Raw genomic sequence first — 16,971 nt, forward strand, 5'->3', positions numbered from 1 at the left:
GGTTAGGTACAGTGGTCATAATGAAACACTTAGGGCTGAGTGTCATGTAGGTTGTGAAACAGATTCCCATATACACTCAAAAAATGAATGCAGTTGTTTGACTTGGAGTTTTATTATGGTCCTGTTTTTGTGCAATAAAGCCCAAATTAGACATTTTAAATGCTCTATTCATTGTGCATTACGTGTATTCATCATGATCTGTATTAGTATATAATTGGAGATCTTTTGTATGAAAATCAGAATTAGTTGTGATAACGTATAGTATAGTGCACAATAAACACATTGTTAAGCCTTTTTTATGCAAATTGTCAAGCATGGATTAATGACCTTAATTCATATCTTATTACTGTATTATTCCTATCAGGTGGCTGTTTACTGCATTAGCGCTAATAAGACTTTAATAAGGCACTAGTGCTTCAAGATGTGTTTCGTATTCTAAAAAAGGCTAAAAAAGCTTTCAAAAAGTCTATTTGTGTTCCACATTTTATTTTATTTAAAATGATGAGTATCATCATTTTAAAGATCATTTTATGGCTATCTTTGGGTGCCATAAACATAAAGACAGATATTTAAGTTAGTTTCAAGCCATTTTAACAACCAAATGTGGATAAATAACACTCTTGTATGAAACAGTTTTCAATAATTATTCTTATTACTTTCAGTCAAAAACTGTAGTGATACTGTGTTCTTTATTAATGCCAGCATAACATCTCATAAACACAGCCAGAGACAGCATGAAAGGTCACTTTTAGCCATGCAACTCTGCTTCTTGGTGAACACAAGACCCACGCTAACTAACCCCTAGCCCAACATAAAATAACACAAATAATACATACGCACACCTTAAACCAAAGACACCAGCATTAAAAACGTCGAAAGACACCATTTAATGTCCTTCTAAGGAGGGGGGCATGGCGCATGGCGCAACTCTGCAGACCATGCCTCTAGAGTCTCCTTCTGCACACCCAGCCATCACAGTACTATGGAAAGGTACTGAATTTATCCAGAAGTCCAGCTCACATCCACATTTGACACTACCTAGAACCTACAGCGATTTAGGTGATTACTTCATGTTCAATTGCTTGCATCACAAGGCATTAACAGAGTGTTTATTGTGCATTATTATAATTAATAATGCCATTTTTAGTGTTTTTTTTCACAAAAGAGAACTCCAGTTATGTACTAATAGAGGCCATAATGGATAAAGCTTAATACACAATGAATAAACCATTTAGAAGTGTCTACTTTGGCCTTTCCTGAGCAAAAAACAAGATCTTGATTAACCACTTAAGATCCCACACTAAGGCTTATTATTAAGTAAGGGGGCATTAATGCAAACTTACTGAGCTATTCTTAGGTTATAAACTTGTTATAAACCTGGGGCCTGTTGGTGAGCCCTGGCCTTTTTTAAGGGGTTAACCACTGATATGTGTTTGTTTGAATTCCATGAATTGTGTTGTCAACTGTTTTACTTATTAACAAAAATAAAAAAATAAGTCTATTTCACTGAATGAAAGCAGTTTATTTTGATCCGAGGAGAATTTAATTCCAGTGGGAAAAAAGTGGCAAAGTTTTAATTTTGTTCCATGGGCAATTGAACTTTATGCAATAAATAAATAAATAAATAAATAAATAAATAAATAAAATAAAAAGCTTGTGTATTGACTCAATTTCATTAAATGGAAATGAGTGATGTAATTGGATTAAGTTCACACCATAATTACTTTTCTTTTACGTGCATTGTAAAAAGATACATATATATTTGTGTTTATGGACAAAATATTTCCCACTTTTAACAAGGCTTTATATCATCATTAGTCCTCATTAAATGCACATAAGCAAACTGGAGAGAGTAAAAAAACAAAAAAAAACCCTGCTGCTCCCTCATTGGTCGAGTTGTGCATGATGTCAAGGTGTTGAAAGGTGTACTACTGCACTGAGCTGGATGCTGCTTCACTGCCACTGTGTTCTGTTACTACTGCTCACATTACACTGAAAAGAGATGAGCTCCTCTCTGCCAGGTGAGTCTTCTCTCCTCACTTCCAGTTCTAGATCTGTCTTTCTAAATGATTGTGGGTATTCTGAAAATGCAATGTTCTCATATCTCTCCAACAGGGGTTTCTATAGTTCTGCTCACTATAGTCACACTTGGTGCCACTGCAGTTCACTGTAAGTCATCTCCTTCAACACAGCACCGATACAAACTAATATCCATATATCTTTCCGAGAATAGAGGCTCTCATATCATTTCAAATCTAGTGTAGTATAACCAACAGCATATTGTGGACTAATTTTAACATTAACAAGAATGGATGCAAGTCCAGTGCAGTGTATGCATATAACTACTGCTTTATTGGATTGTTCATGCTTTTGAAAGCTTTGTAAATTGTAGCTCTACCTTTGTATAATACTTGTCATACTCAGAGGCAGAACCAGCTGCTCCACTACTAACATTTAATCCCCCCACCCTCTTTGTATAGCTTATTTTTTCTGGTGGAATTCTTGAATTATAAGACTTAAGTGTAATTATAATGCAAATTATAAGACTGTGATGCAAAGTGTTAATGACTTTAAATAAATATTTTCATTGTCAATTATACATTTATAATATAATTATAATACATTTATAATGTAGTAATTATACTATTACATATACAGTACTGTGCACCTTCGATCACTGTTTAAACCCATTTGTCATGGCAATTAGTGAGTGTCTGCTTGTAAAACATCACATATCATTAAAACAGATATGAGCAGAAATACAGTAAAAAAGTAACGAGCATTTCTTGTTTTCAGTGGAGTAGTTGATATCTTGTGCTAGTTTGAGGATGAAAGTTGGCTCCAGATTTTCAGGGACCTTTTGGATTTGTTCAATTTAATCACCAGCACTCTTGTTTAACGTAAAGAAGTTTTAATTGGATAAAACAGGTATTGGATAATAACTTCAAGGAGAGGTTTGGGAATTGTAAATTAACATAATGATAAAGAAAATCTTTCTGTGTTAATATTATTTGTATTTTCTAATTTTAGTGTCTCAATGAGCAAATTATTGAACTAAACTTACTAACTTTTAAATCTAATTTTGTCAGGTATGTAAAAGTTGTTTTCATAGCATGCTATATTGTCAGTTATTAGGAATATTCAGTGCATATACTTCAAAATTTGGACAGAAAAATTTTGTTGAGAAAAAAAAAAAGATGCTTTCCATCACATTTTGTTTTCTGTATGAACTTATTTTCAATCATTTTTTTATAAATGAACTTTTTGTGTGATCAGAAGTGCTACTTTGGTGCTTAAAGTGATTTTTTGACATATTATTAATCTTCTTATTTATTTTCTGCCCATAGATAATGTCACTACTAATGGCAATTCTGCAGGAGCTCCATGTGTATTTCCCTTCTTTTACGATGGAGACTATTACACACAATGTGTTCTCACAATGAGTCTCAATAGGTCTGTCTTGTGGTGCAGCACGACGAACAACTATACCAGAGATGGACAGTGGGGAGAATGCCCGAATTACGGTAATATCATCTAAATGTTTGAAATAGTATAATTCTTTCTATGTGTTTGCCATGTTTTACAATGTATGTACAATCAGACAGAACGTGGCAAGACACCTATGTCATCCTCTTCTTCTTAGATGTTTGCCTTTCCCATGAGACTCTGTCTGACCCATGGCGGAACATTGGCTTCAACTTCACCTCTGTCTCTGGATGGCGAGTGAATGACAGTAGCTTGCAGGAGGGGTGGTATAAGTTCAGTGGTATTGGAGGAGATCGTATGGTCTACTACTGCTTAAGCTTCACTTTTGTTGGTAACACTGTCGTGCTCAATGACGGCAGTGTAAACTCTGATTTTGACCTGAACACATGTGAAGCCATCACTGGCAGTACTCAGCATGTAGACTGTGGTGGTGGTCTGGTCCTGTATTATCTGATTCCAACCAATGAGACTTACATCACACGTGAGTAACAGTCAAAAAGTAAACTTTTTTAAAGTGTTAAAATGTTGAATAGAAATGTAGCTATTGTCTCAAAATGTATTGTTCAGTCTTCAGTCCAGAGAGTTTTTATGGGAACAAGGCAGCAAAAACAGCCTAATTTGAATTAACCCAGCAACTATTCAAAAGGCAACCATTTATATATCTGCCTGTCTAGCCTACAGGAGTTTAACCCCACACCTGTTCACCCTAAAGGTATAAAGAGTGTTTCAACTTAGACTGTGGTTTTCAAGGTGGCATAATACAGGCCTACAAATTAGAAGAGAGGAGGTCACTTATATATGGCTGTTGTTGGAAGAAAACCTCATATCTCCATTTTTGATGTTTTTCAGCTTTTGACAAAATTTGAAAATGCCTGTTACCCTTTACATTGTTTGTAAATTTTATGATGGATGGACCAAGAGAAACGGCCCAAAATCCCTTGGAAAAAAGTCTGGGTCCATTGACTTACGTTAAAAGTAAAATAGGTTTTTTACTTCTCCTGTAAAGTTACCATTTTGGAGATATGAGGTTTTCTTCCGATTATGTAAAAATGAATTATGACTGTTTCCCCCTGTACTTCTAGGTCATTCCTCCTGCAGTGCTACTTCCTGTGGTCAGCATGCTCGCTGTGGTCTTCTTTATGGTAGCTGTGAGTGTGAACCTGGGATCACCATACCTGATGGCATCCTGCCCACAGGAGACTCTTATGAATGTTCAGGTGCTAATCCCACTGAATAAAAACTGAAACTACTCAAGAACTTCTAGATAGTAGATATAAACTATATTTCAACCAATTAAAACTTGTTGGAGATTTGAATTTGTCACAATGATTTTGATCTGAGCAAAGTCTATGCTATCTGTAGTGAGAAATCCAAGTACAAGTGGCCATACTAGCTATTAAAGATTGTTGTGGGAAGTCTGGTGGAACTAAAGACTTGGCCCTCTTCTGTATGCTAATCATTTAACACTCAGAGTAAAGTGAAAAGTGATGTGAACTATAATTTTCTATTTTCAGAACTTATTCTCAACTTAAGAGAAGAATGCAAGGTATGTCTGCACTGACTCTAAGCATAAAAAACCCTTCTTAAATAAACAATAATGGAATCTTGGTGCGCACAGAAATAAAGACATTGAAAGCAACTTGTTTCCTTTAGGATAATTTCACAGCAGAGTGTGCGAAAGAATTCTTGAGCAGCATTCAGAATATTACAGCTCAAGGATTACCACAGAAGGTGAGGAATACCATATTTGGCACAGTTATTGTCTGAATAAATATTGCTGCTGTCAGAAGAAAACCTTGTATCTCCATTTTTGTTGTTTTTCAGTTTTTGACATAATATTGAAAATGCATATATCCTGTACATTGTGTGTAAATTTCATGAAGTATGGACCAAAAGAAACGGAACAAAATGGTAAAATGTCTGGTTCCATTGACTTACATTAAAAGTAAAGTATGTTTTTTCCTTCTCCTGTAAAGTTACCATTTTGGAGATACAAGGTTTTCTTCCGACAACAGCGATATGCATGTTTTGATGGCTTTTGCATTTGTATATGTAGTTATGTGTGTGCGTGTCTGTTGGTTAGATTGTGGAAACGTATTTGAAGAAGGTGCTGGAATGCATGAATGTTTTGGAAAACACAGTTACTGACCAAAATCAACTGGTATTGTATGGGAATGCTATACTGAATGCTGTTGAGAAACTAGTTTCTACATTGGTGAGGAAAACAGACACCATCTATGTCACAAACATCACTCTTCAAGCTTTAGGTATGAACACTGCTTCAAAATTGCTTCTACAGTCAAGTGTACTATTATAAACTCTCATTAAACTGTTAAATTGGTAGGACATAATTGTGGGTCCAAAGTTCTATAACTCACTTCTATAACTTTAAAATAACTCAGTTTGGATTGTTTTCCATGTAATTACTGAATGATAAGCTTCAGAATATAATGAGAAGAGGTTGAAATTACCTGAGTTTATTATTACTACGTTATTATACGTAAAAGTTAAATATTATTTTGGAAGAACCATATTTCACTCAATTATTATTGAAACTGGATACTTGTTCTTTTACCCAATCACATTTCCAAGAGACAAAACATACTGTGATAACACTTTACTTGAACCCTGCTGCATAACATTGACATAACAATGTCATTAACATATTATTACAGATGTCATATGGTGTCATGAGTTCTCCTATAATATAAAAGAGCCATGTTACTATTACCAGTAATTGCCATGATAGATGTCTTATTTTTGACGACATAATAGCCTCAACATAAAAAAGTAAAAGATACAGCTTCCTGGCCTTCTGGTATTTTGCTTGCAAGGACAAATCTTCTTTTGACTACATTCAAGAATTCCTCTCCATTACTGTAGCAGTGTTGCCATTTAACTGCAAAAATGGAAACAGATCATCTTTGTCTTGGGTCGTCTTTTCAGATGTTGAAGTGTTTGTGGTGGGACCTAATGCCTCCTTGAGTACAACCACTCAACTCAGAACAAGAAGCGGTTTAATGGATATTGATCTCATTGGGATTGCAAAGAACAACAATGGTATTGTATTACTCATGTTCTTTCCAGGTTTAACATCATCAAATTTCCCCCATGATATGCAGAAAAGTAGATACTGCAGACAAACTTTAAATCATACAGTTGGTGTGGGTGGTGGATCATTCTCAGTATTGCAGTAACATGTGATGTGGTGGTGGTGTGTTAGTGTGTGTTGTGCTGGTATGAGTGGATCAGACACAGCAGTGCTGCTGGAGTTTTTAAACACCTCAGTACTGAAAATGATCCACCACCCAAATAGTACCTGCTCTGTGAGGGTCCATGGGGGGTCCTGACCATAGAAGAACAGGTTAAAAGGGGGCTAATAAAGTATGCAGAGCAACAGATGGACTACAGTCTATAACTGTAGAACTACAAAGTGCACCTATATAGTAAGTGGAGCTGATAAAATGGACAATGAATGTAGATACAAGGATAGATGGTCATAATGTTATGCCTGATCGGTGTATGTAGGGTTATGTCAGATGTCATGACAAGCTTATGTTGGCAGTGTAGGCTTATAAACCAAACCCTACTTATCGAATATTTCAATGGCTGGTGCTATAAAGAACCTTTTTTTATTTTTTTATTCAGAAGCGTGGGGTCTTTATATAACATTGACAGGAATATACACCCAGTAATGTTTCGTTCCAGTTTTCTTGGGGTACCTTGGGGAAATTACACAGATGCTTTATCCTGTATTAATCAGAGAGTCAAATCATGCCAGATTAAATTAACAGACCTCTTCTGGTAAAACGGGTTTTCAATTCGTCACGTCTTCTCATGAGATATTCTAAAGGACAAGGCACACAGCCAGATTCCATGATTACCAGATTACATTACATGCCTTGTGCATACATATCTCACAGCTCATTTGTTATTATTATTTGATCTGGAATTGAAACAAAGTTTGGTAAATTTAATGAACACTAGATGGCATAGTAGAACCTTAGACCCCATATACAACCTGTGGTCATCTTAACACTCGTCAAGATCACTCCATTTATCTTGAGCCTCAATGTCTAAGACATTCTGACAGAATTGATTTAATTCTTGCTGCATACAAAAATTAAGTAATAATTCTAACAAGATATAACAGAGTGCTCTTGACACAGTGTAACCAGTCTCTGTCCCATAGTGGTTATTTGTAATTTCTTATACGTATCCATATAGTGTTTCCCTGAAGACCAATGTTTATTTAGTTATTTATTTATTTTACAGGACTAATGGCTATTGTTACTTTTTAAGAAAAGACTTCTATGTATTTTATATTACTTTTTTCTCCTCAGGATCGGCTGCTGTGGCCTTCATGAGCTACACCAACTTGTCAACTTTGCTGAGACCCAGCTTCTTCAACTCATCTGTTAACACAGTGAAAACCATGTTGTCCACTGTGGTGTCAGCCACACTGCCCAAAACCACCAACACACAGCTCACCAAACCAGTCAACTTCACATTGAAGCACATTGCTGTGAGTTATTAAGGTTTGAACAAGTGCTATTTTTATAGTCTAGAATAGAGTAAAATATGTTATTTGTTGTAATGCCTGAAACACAAATTAAAACCAGTATTTGAAAATATACAATCAGACAAAAAAATTACCTGATTTTGGTCAACTGACCAAACTCATTTTGGTCAACTGACCAACTGACCATATATATATAAATATATACACTGGCCAAAGAGGAAGGATAGTTGGGGTGACTCAGTATAGCTAGAGCTGCCCTGTATTAGCTATGTCATACAACACAAACAGATGGCTGAAGCTCAACTCAGATAAATATTTTGATTACATAGTGATTGTGGTTTCATCAGTACATCTGCTGACACCTGATCCAAACTTGAACCAAATGCATCCATAATCTAAACTGTTATTTTGAAGAATTCATGATTGAGATTTTTCTCAACTATTTTGTTGATACAACTTTTGCTAAGTTATTTATATTTTAACACTTTATTCTTCTGTACATACATAAAAAAAAAATATATATTTTTTATGACATTGTTAATTATGGAAAATAAAATTACTTCCACCTAGTCTACTCAGACTTTTCACTGGTACTGTGGAGATTTTAATACAAAACAATTTTAACTAGCTGATTATAAATATAGATCAGTGAGTTTGATTCATTACTGTTACATGTAAGAAACTTACAAGAGTGGATAAAGTACAGAATAATTGTACTTAAGTAAGCTGCCCTGGTCTTATTCAAGTAAGCGTGGAAGCTTGGAGCCAAAAATATGCTTGACTGAAAGTAATAAAGGGGCAATGTTTAGGTATCCTCTAGTATATAATAATACAAATTAAAAGTTACAACAAATGAATTGCAAATTGTCTACATTTGGTTGTGTTTGGTGCAGTGACTATTCAGTGGTACTAGCCATCGAAAGACAAATTAAAATTGTTTTGTGCTTTTTACACTGATATGAATTTGAATGGATTTTTAATAAAAATCAATAAATTAAATGCATGAGAACTTAACTGACTGACTTTTGAAATCGGTACTTTGAAGGTTTAAATAAAAATGTACAGAGAAATATATTTTTCTTTTGGAAATGTTAGGAGTAAAAGCACAAGTATTCCATTTTAGTGATACTCATGTAAACTCCAAATCTTCCAAAACAGTACTTAAGTACAGTAACAAAGCACAATTAAGTATGCTTTCCTATTCTGGCAACATAAGCTTAACAAAAAACATAGTAAGATGTAAGCACATCATAATCTCACTTCAAAACACACAGAACAGGTAAATGATGTATAGATGATATGACAAATTAATGATGTAATCCCTTTTTTCTGATTTTTCCTCTCCCATTTCTCTTCAGTAGAGGTTGGAGCCTAAAGGCATTCTTTCCTGTGTGTACTGGAAGGAAACCGAATGGGTTGAAGATGGCTGTAATGTCACCCACACCAACAAGAGCCACACTACATGCTCCTGTGTTCACCTATCGACCTTCGCTCTCATCATGCAGCCTAATCCAGGCGCGGTAAGAGCCCAGGATAGAAGGATAGTGCACAGAGTAAAAGACTTTGGCTGCTTATTAGGGTAGAAACCAAGATTTACGTTAGAGAAATGATATTAAGAAACCAAGAAAGATAAGCAAAGCAAAGCAAAGAGGACCATCTGGGTGATTTCATAATCGAGATGCCATTATTGTTATTATTTTTAAATCATTTTCAGTGTTGAATCTATGATGACATGCATTTAACCGCTCAAAATTGTGCGTATCTCTAGAATTACATTTCATTTATACAAGGTTTATTTGTTTGCAATGACTTAAATGAGTAACGGAGTTGAAAGCGACTGAATTGGTCTTTTAACTTGAATGCATTATTTATATTAATGTAGTTTGTGTAACAAGGTTGACCTCATCAGTCATGACATCACTGAAAATCATGAAGAAAAAATCGATATTTCTTCTGTCCGTCTTTAAGTGGTTCAGATTTTGCGAATTCCTGCTGAACATGTGAGTGACTTGTGGAATATTCCAGATGGGTGAAAGTGTTCAGGAAACAGTGAATGATTTCTAAGAGACTAAAATGTACATTTTCTATAACCTACAGTTTATGATTCATGAAAACAGATTTTTCAAGCAAGAGATGTAAACTGGTTTTATGCAATAATACAAAAATAATAGGAACTTTTAAATAAAAATGCTTATATCTCAAGGTAAAGTAAAGTTAAGGTGGGCTGGAACAGCCAAAAATACAGTTTTTATGCTTTTGATAGGTTTAATTAATGTTTAAGTTTTATCTGAATAATGTTTTATCTGAAACCTAAACATAGGCTGTTGTGAAGAACAAAAATGGCATCCCAATCATGCAATCACTCTTCTTTATGTAAAAGCTTCACACAGACCTCCACACAGTTTCCCCTGCATACATTTTGAGCTACTAGAACAGGTGGCATTTGATAACTGATGCCATAAAGTGTGTGTGTGTAATTGTCATATTATACATAATCATAACCAATTAGCAAAAAGTCAAAGGTCAGGACCATAAAATTGCTAGAAAGGACTAGGAACAGAGACCACAAAGTGCAGCAAACTCACTGATAAAACAAGGAACACTGATGACATGACAAGACACAGGTGTGACAAACAACAAACAGGTGTGAACAATGATAAAGAAAAGTGGTTAGCAGAAAAGTACCAAAGAGAACAAGAAGCTTTCTTCATTTTGCCCCTCCAATTTGGAGCCTGTGCAGGTATCCAGGTGTGCCACTCCATTAGCTCTTCTCTATTCATATATATAATAATCAAAACATCTGTTCAGTCAAAAGGATGTTTTGGCACATTTTTTAATTTGATAGTAAATTGTTGAGCATGTTAGATATCAGTGCCTAAATCTCTGATGAATTATTGATCTATAGAGCGATCCTCTCTTGGAGCTACTCAACATGATAGCTGTGTCAGTGGGGCTGGTGTTCCTGAGCTTGGCTTTGTTGACCTTTGCCCTTTGTCAGAGGGACTCAAGAGTGACCAACACAGCTCTAATCAACCTCTGTATAAGCCTGCTGCTGGCTCACCTCCTCTTCCTGCTCACACAAGAATTCTTAGGCTACATCCACCATTATAAGGTGAGTGTAATTACCGGTGTACACCTTTGGAACTGTAATGACCTACATGCGTCTTTACCCTAAAAAGTGCTGAACAACGAAAATGCCCTAAATCTAAATCCAAAAGTTGCTGTACAAAACATATTGCCTTGCCCATTCATACTCCCCTTTCTACTTAAGCTTTTATTCTAACATCATTCTTGTAGAATCACACATCATTGGTTAGTTAGAGATAGGAATAGGGTTTTGGAGTTTATTTAGGCAACAGAAAATTAAGAGCTCCACCTCTTCTCAATAAGGGCTGAATGTTATAAATTTGTACAAATCTGAGTCAACATGGATGAGGAGTCCTGTACTTTCAAAATAGCTCATGGTTGGATTCATAAAATGTTTCTAAGGTAGCAGTGAAATTGCCAATACCTGTTTGATAACTCTAGTAAGCTAAGCCATAAAAAGGAGGCTAGTCAATCAAGAGTGTTGGGCAACTTATAGGAGTCTATAGCTTGGTGATGGTCTTGGGACAGTGGTTATCAACATAGAACCACAAGTCACTGTCTTTCTTCCCAATCCAAACCAGGGCAGGGGCTACTATGCACCATCAAACGGGTCTATTGTCATGTGCTTATTGACACAGGGACATTCATGTTCATCTGTTGCTTTCCCACTCTGTCAACAACATGGTTCTCTATGAGGAATTTGGAATGTGGGGGCAGTGTATCCCTCTCTGGTTGGCCTCCTTCACATTTTCTGGACACACTGGCTCTTTCTTACAACAGTGCTAGCAAACCAAATGTGAGTGGTCATGACTAGACAGGCTCAGCTTGGCATATTTTTCTCTCTCTTTGCTCACCACCATCGTTGTGATGCATTTAGAACAGTCTATAGCATGAAGGGCTCCAAACACTCATAGAATCTAGCCACCATATTTAGCTGGGTGTCAAAATTATTATTATGATAGGAAAAGGCCAATATTTTTGGCTTTGGTTGTTATCTGTTGTACTTGCTCATTAGCTACTGATGTTTCTCCCTGCCAATTGCCTTCCTCCAGCTTTATTGAGAAGTAGACATGGCACTCTGTACTTGGGTCTAGTGGAGCCTCTGAGCTGTTGTCTGTTCCTTACTGGGATTGCTTCTTTCTTTTGGCAGCTGTTGTCTGGTCAATCTCTTGCAAGAGTTGCTCCATCTTTACCAGCAGTCTCAGCCAATCCCACTTCTGACACCAATGTGACATCCCCAGGGAAGAGACAGGACCAGGAAGCATTTTGGAAAATGATCTGATCTTTTCATTGGGCAAAAACACACTTGCAGTGCTAGCTTACGCATTTGGTGGTTGGCCAGAGAAGTACCACCCATGAAATAACAGAAGGTAATAATAAAAGGAAAAGCCAGCTGGCTAATGTTTACACCATAACAGCATGCAAGTTGGAGCACCATCATCAATATTGTCATCCCTTATACTAGAGCAGAGAATTTGCAATCCTGACTCTTTTCTGGGGAGCAGAACACACTCTCATGGAGTGCCGATTTACCTTGAGTGCCTAAGAGCCAATGGGTACAGATAAGTATGGTGGAGGGGCTTCAGGAAGTGGTCACTTCTCTCCATGCATGTACACACAAAAAAACCCAAAAAATTCATGTAGGCTCTGCCTGATTTTTGTTTTGTTTCTTTTCTTTTAATACAGCATGTGCTGCATGTAGTGCTTTGTTGTGTCCATCAAACTGAAAGTTTTTCTATAATGAAGGCTTGTTTTTTGATCAAATGGGATGGTACTGGAAGTGGCAGGAATGTGATGATGTAGTAACAACTGTCCGTGGCCATAGCAAAACTAACAGGCAAAGTAACACATGTAAGGTTGGAAAAGAAAGATTTTCTTTGTTTAACGTTGCAAGGCTAACAGTCCTAATTATTTTGTTCATGTTTTTCATCGGGCTGAAAGTTTGTAAGTCTTGAAGAAGTTGTACCTCTAGAATGCAAGTCAAGTCCAAGTTGAGCAGCAAGTCAATCAACATGTGACTTGAGCACAACTCAAGTTCAAGTTGTTGAGTCAAGTTCACATATCTGGTATGCAACGCAGTATAAATAATGTTGATCACAAGGTAATGGACAATAACAAGTAAGTAACTCTCTCTCTCTCTCTCTCTCTCTCTCTCTCTCTCTCTCCTCTCCCCAGATGGTGTGTGCAGCAATGGCAGGTGTTCTGCACTTCCTCTTTCTCTCTGCTTTTGTGTGGATGTTCATTGAAGCTTTTCTGCTTTTCTTCTTTGTGAAGAACCTAACAAAGATCAGATCAAAGCAGAAGGATGTGCTCAGCTGGAAATACCTGATTGTGATTGGCTATGTCATTCCACTGGCTGTAGTTGGTGTTTCTGTTGGTCTGTTTCCTGATGGATATGGCAGTGAAAAGTGAGTGTGGTTAAAACTGTGGTTTAACCTTCAGTTTTACTGGTACATTATATCTCTGACTTGAGCTTGTGCTCATTCACCTCAGAATGCTATGTGTATGGTATGTAACTTCATTGATGTAGATGCTGGATTAAGAACAAGAAGAACTTTACCTGGAGTTTCCTGGGTCCTGTTTGTGTCATCCTTGCAGTAAGTTCTACCTTGGAGCTCCACCTTTCTGGTGTAAAGTACTGCACAAAAAACATACCATTATCTTTTTTTCAGTTTCCCTGTTGTGGACAGTCCTGTTGACAGACCTATGTAGCGAATCTATAAGGAGGGTGAAGCTGGTAGTGAGAGTAACTACAAGGCATATGTTTTTAATAAAGTGGATAATAAATGCATAATGATTAACCAATGTTTTTGTTTATTTATTACATTAGTAGATTATTGGTGCTCCCAGAAAAGAAAATGGTTTTATTGGAGACTGTGGTTGTGCTACAACTGTATCTGAGTAATGTACTTTGCTTTTGCAGTCCAACATTGTCCTATTCTGTGTGATTACTGTGATGCTCAGATATGCTCTGGCAGGTCTGAACAATCAGGTTTCCCAGTTCAGACAGACCAGGTAACCAAACATATTTATGAAACTACCGTACTGTTATTTCTGCACCTACCATGCCACTAGCTAAATAAACAAACACACAAATGCATCCATTGGAAGATGGCTGTAATTTTCAGCCTTTCTTCCTTCTCTGTTTCTCTATATCTCTAGAATTCTCGTCTTCAAAACCATTGTCCAGTTTATCGTCCTTGGTTGTCCCTGGATTTTGGGTTTCTTTACAGATGGAAGTAAAGTTTTGGAGATTGTCTTCCTGTTCCTCAACTCCCAGCAGGGCACTTTCATCTTCCTGGTTCACTGTGTCCTCAACCAAGAGGTAACAACAATCTTAAAAATGAAAACCTTATGTTCCATACCAGTCCATACCATTCTCCCAAACTCTCCCATTGTTTTCAGAGGCTGTGTTTACATGCAATTTTTTTGCCAATCCAATTGAGATTAAGACTGAGGTGTTTATATGCACACCCTACTCAACAATCTGGTGGAAAATCTCTGTTTACATGCGCACCACAAGTAATCTGATCCAGAATTTTGCACATGCATAGAGTACCATGTCATGTTTTGAGACACATAAGCAGGACTTCCGTCCCACCGTCGTCTTTTAAAGATCAGAGCATAAACTTTGTCTCCTCTGCAGACCAGTTTCTGCTCCGCCATGTTGAACATTATACACTTTCGTTATGATGCGATCAGAACATACTTAAACTTTCTGACTGGGAACGTAATCAGATACAGGCATTTACATGGATATTATTCTTCTATTTAACAGATTATTTACAGAATTACCCACCTCGATCAATTGGATAGAAATAGTATTCCGAATGCCCTCAGACTAGTCTATCCCGATTGAGGTGTTTACATGGACATATTCTATTCTGATCAAGCTATTAGATGGATTATTAATGAATTATAAGGCCACATGTAAAGGTGGCTAATGAGCCGAATGTATTACAAAGCATTCTATATAGGTTCAAGGGAGCAATGTAGGTAACACTTTACTTACACATTGCTACATAACATTATCATAACCGTGTCATAAACATGTCTTGCCAGATGTGGCATCTGCCATGACATGTTTGTGGCATGGTTATGTCAAGATTATGGTTCAAGTAAAGTGTTACTGCAGTTTACAGAGCTAAATTGGTGCAATTTACTTGATAGGCTTCTGAATAGGAGTTGCTCATCTGAAAATAAATGGTCTTATTATGGGTGTTAAGACTTGCTGCGCCTATTTATTAAATTGCTTTAGACACTTTTTAATAATAGCATTTGTGCTATGTAGACTAATTACGGTCTTCATCCTACATTGCCAGAGCTATTCTCTGTCTAAAACATTTTTTGCTTGTAATGCCACTATTGATTGTAAAGCTGAACTGTCAATTGCAATTGATAGACTGTCAAAGTACTACTGACAGAACTGGGCCTGCAGCAACCTCTAAAAAAATGTCATTTTAAACCATTATTCTCACAGTAATTCTTACATTATTCTTTTCTTATGCTGTCCACAGTATAGGAGTGTCATATGCAATACATAAAATATAGCATATGGCTAAATGTATCCCCAATAACTTTCTACCCTTATCATCAGTGAGTACTTTAAAAAGAGCTGGTGTACATAGTGTTCATTAACAGTAAATGAGGCTTTATTTATTTATTTATTTATGGTTTCAGGTAAGGCAGCAATACAGGAAGTGGCTTAGTGTGGTTTGCTCCTGCTGCAAGTCTGTCACCATGGCAGAACCCAAGAACAACTCACATCCTCATTTGAATTAATATAACTCATTATTCAAATGGCTCAAAGACTTTTTGATGGGAAGGAATGGTGTGTTAAACTACCAAAAAGAGGTGGCAATGACTGACACTTGTAATAATAATAATAATAATAATAATAGTCTGATTTTGTTTTTCTTCTGTCATGCAAATAAAGTGCTTTATAGCTTGTATCTTTCTTCTCTTTTTGGATATTGTAATAGAGTTTTGTTGTATGAAGTCTTAAAAATTTAAATCAGAAAAAAAATAACTTTTTAAGTAAAAATCTTATGGATAAAAACCTTTTTAAGTGAGTAAACTAACCACAAAAAGTTTGATTTTAATATGCACATGTCCCTAACATACTGTACATGTGATGCATAACAAGACAACCCACATGATTTACTAAACATTGTTAAAATATTACCGTAGTTACACATATAATATAGTGTTGTCTACAGTATATGTACATGTATATTATAGACAAATTCAGGTTTGTTTATTTCAGTATATAACAGACTATCCTTCAATGACAATGTGGGCAAGTATTCATTGGGTCACATATGTTTTCTTTTTTGGCTTTCTATAATGCATGTACACATATTTGACCAGCAGATGTCACCAGTGCTCAATATTTCAAAAGAGTGAAGCATTTTCAGAAGCGACTGGTTGAATTAGGTCAAAGCTTCAATGAGCCTCCTGCCTCCTATTGCCAGTTCCTAATGGCCTCATCCACCTTGTTAAAAGTCACTTTTGGACAGGGTGTTTGGTGCACTCATCTCAAATATTTGAATGTCCAGTAAAAATCAAATTAAAGCATGACTTATTTGATCACATCTTTACTCATTTCAAAATGTTTTACTTTTTCAAACTACATTTTTTCCTTCTACTGTTTCATTCTATTCTTTATTAATTGTTTATTCACAAAGAAATGTTCTCAAATTCTCAATCAATACCATCACCGTTCTTAGACTCTTGAGTTTAAATGACATAAAATGACATTTATGGCATTTGGCAGATGCTCTTATCCAGAGCGACTTACAATTTGATCATTTTTACATAGATAGGTGAAGGTAGTGGTAGGAGTCTTGCCCAAGGACTCTTATTGGTGTAGTGTA

The 16,971-nt window shown here is 36.2% G+C and overlaps 1 protein-coding gene across 1 annotated transcript; it reads left to right on the plus strand.

The window, feature by feature from the left end:
- Nucleotides 1-1,946: 1,946 nt before the first annotated feature.
- Nucleotides 1,947-16,067, plus strand: LOC118797795 (adhesion G protein-coupled receptor E3-like). The gene is made up of 17 exons (XM_036557065.1): nucleotides 1,947-2,021; nucleotides 2,116-2,169; nucleotides 3,348-3,524; nucleotides 3,644-3,967; nucleotides 4,569-4,703; nucleotides 5,001-5,032; nucleotides 5,140-5,217; nucleotides 5,570-5,753; nucleotides 6,433-6,546; nucleotides 7,830-8,011; nucleotides 9,370-9,528; nucleotides 10,914-11,120; nucleotides 13,271-13,503; nucleotides 13,626-13,692; nucleotides 14,019-14,110; nucleotides 14,258-14,420; nucleotides 15,776-16,067. Exons 1-17 carry the CDS (start codon nucleotides 2,003-2,005, stop codon nucleotides 15,875-15,877), a joined length of 2,322 nt encoding a protein of 773 aa, XP_036412958.1. The 5' UTR covers nucleotides 1,947-2,002; the 3' UTR covers nucleotides 15,878-16,067.
- The last annotated feature ends 904 nt before the right edge of the window (nucleotides 16,068-16,971 follow it).

Source organism: Colossoma macropomum, unplaced genomic scaffold, assembly GCF_904425465.1.
Source record: "Colossoma macropomum unplaced genomic scaffold, Colossoma_macropomum, whole genome shotgun sequence".
NCBI lineage: Eukaryota > Metazoa > Chordata > Actinopteri > Characiformes > Serrasalmidae > Colossoma > Colossoma macropomum.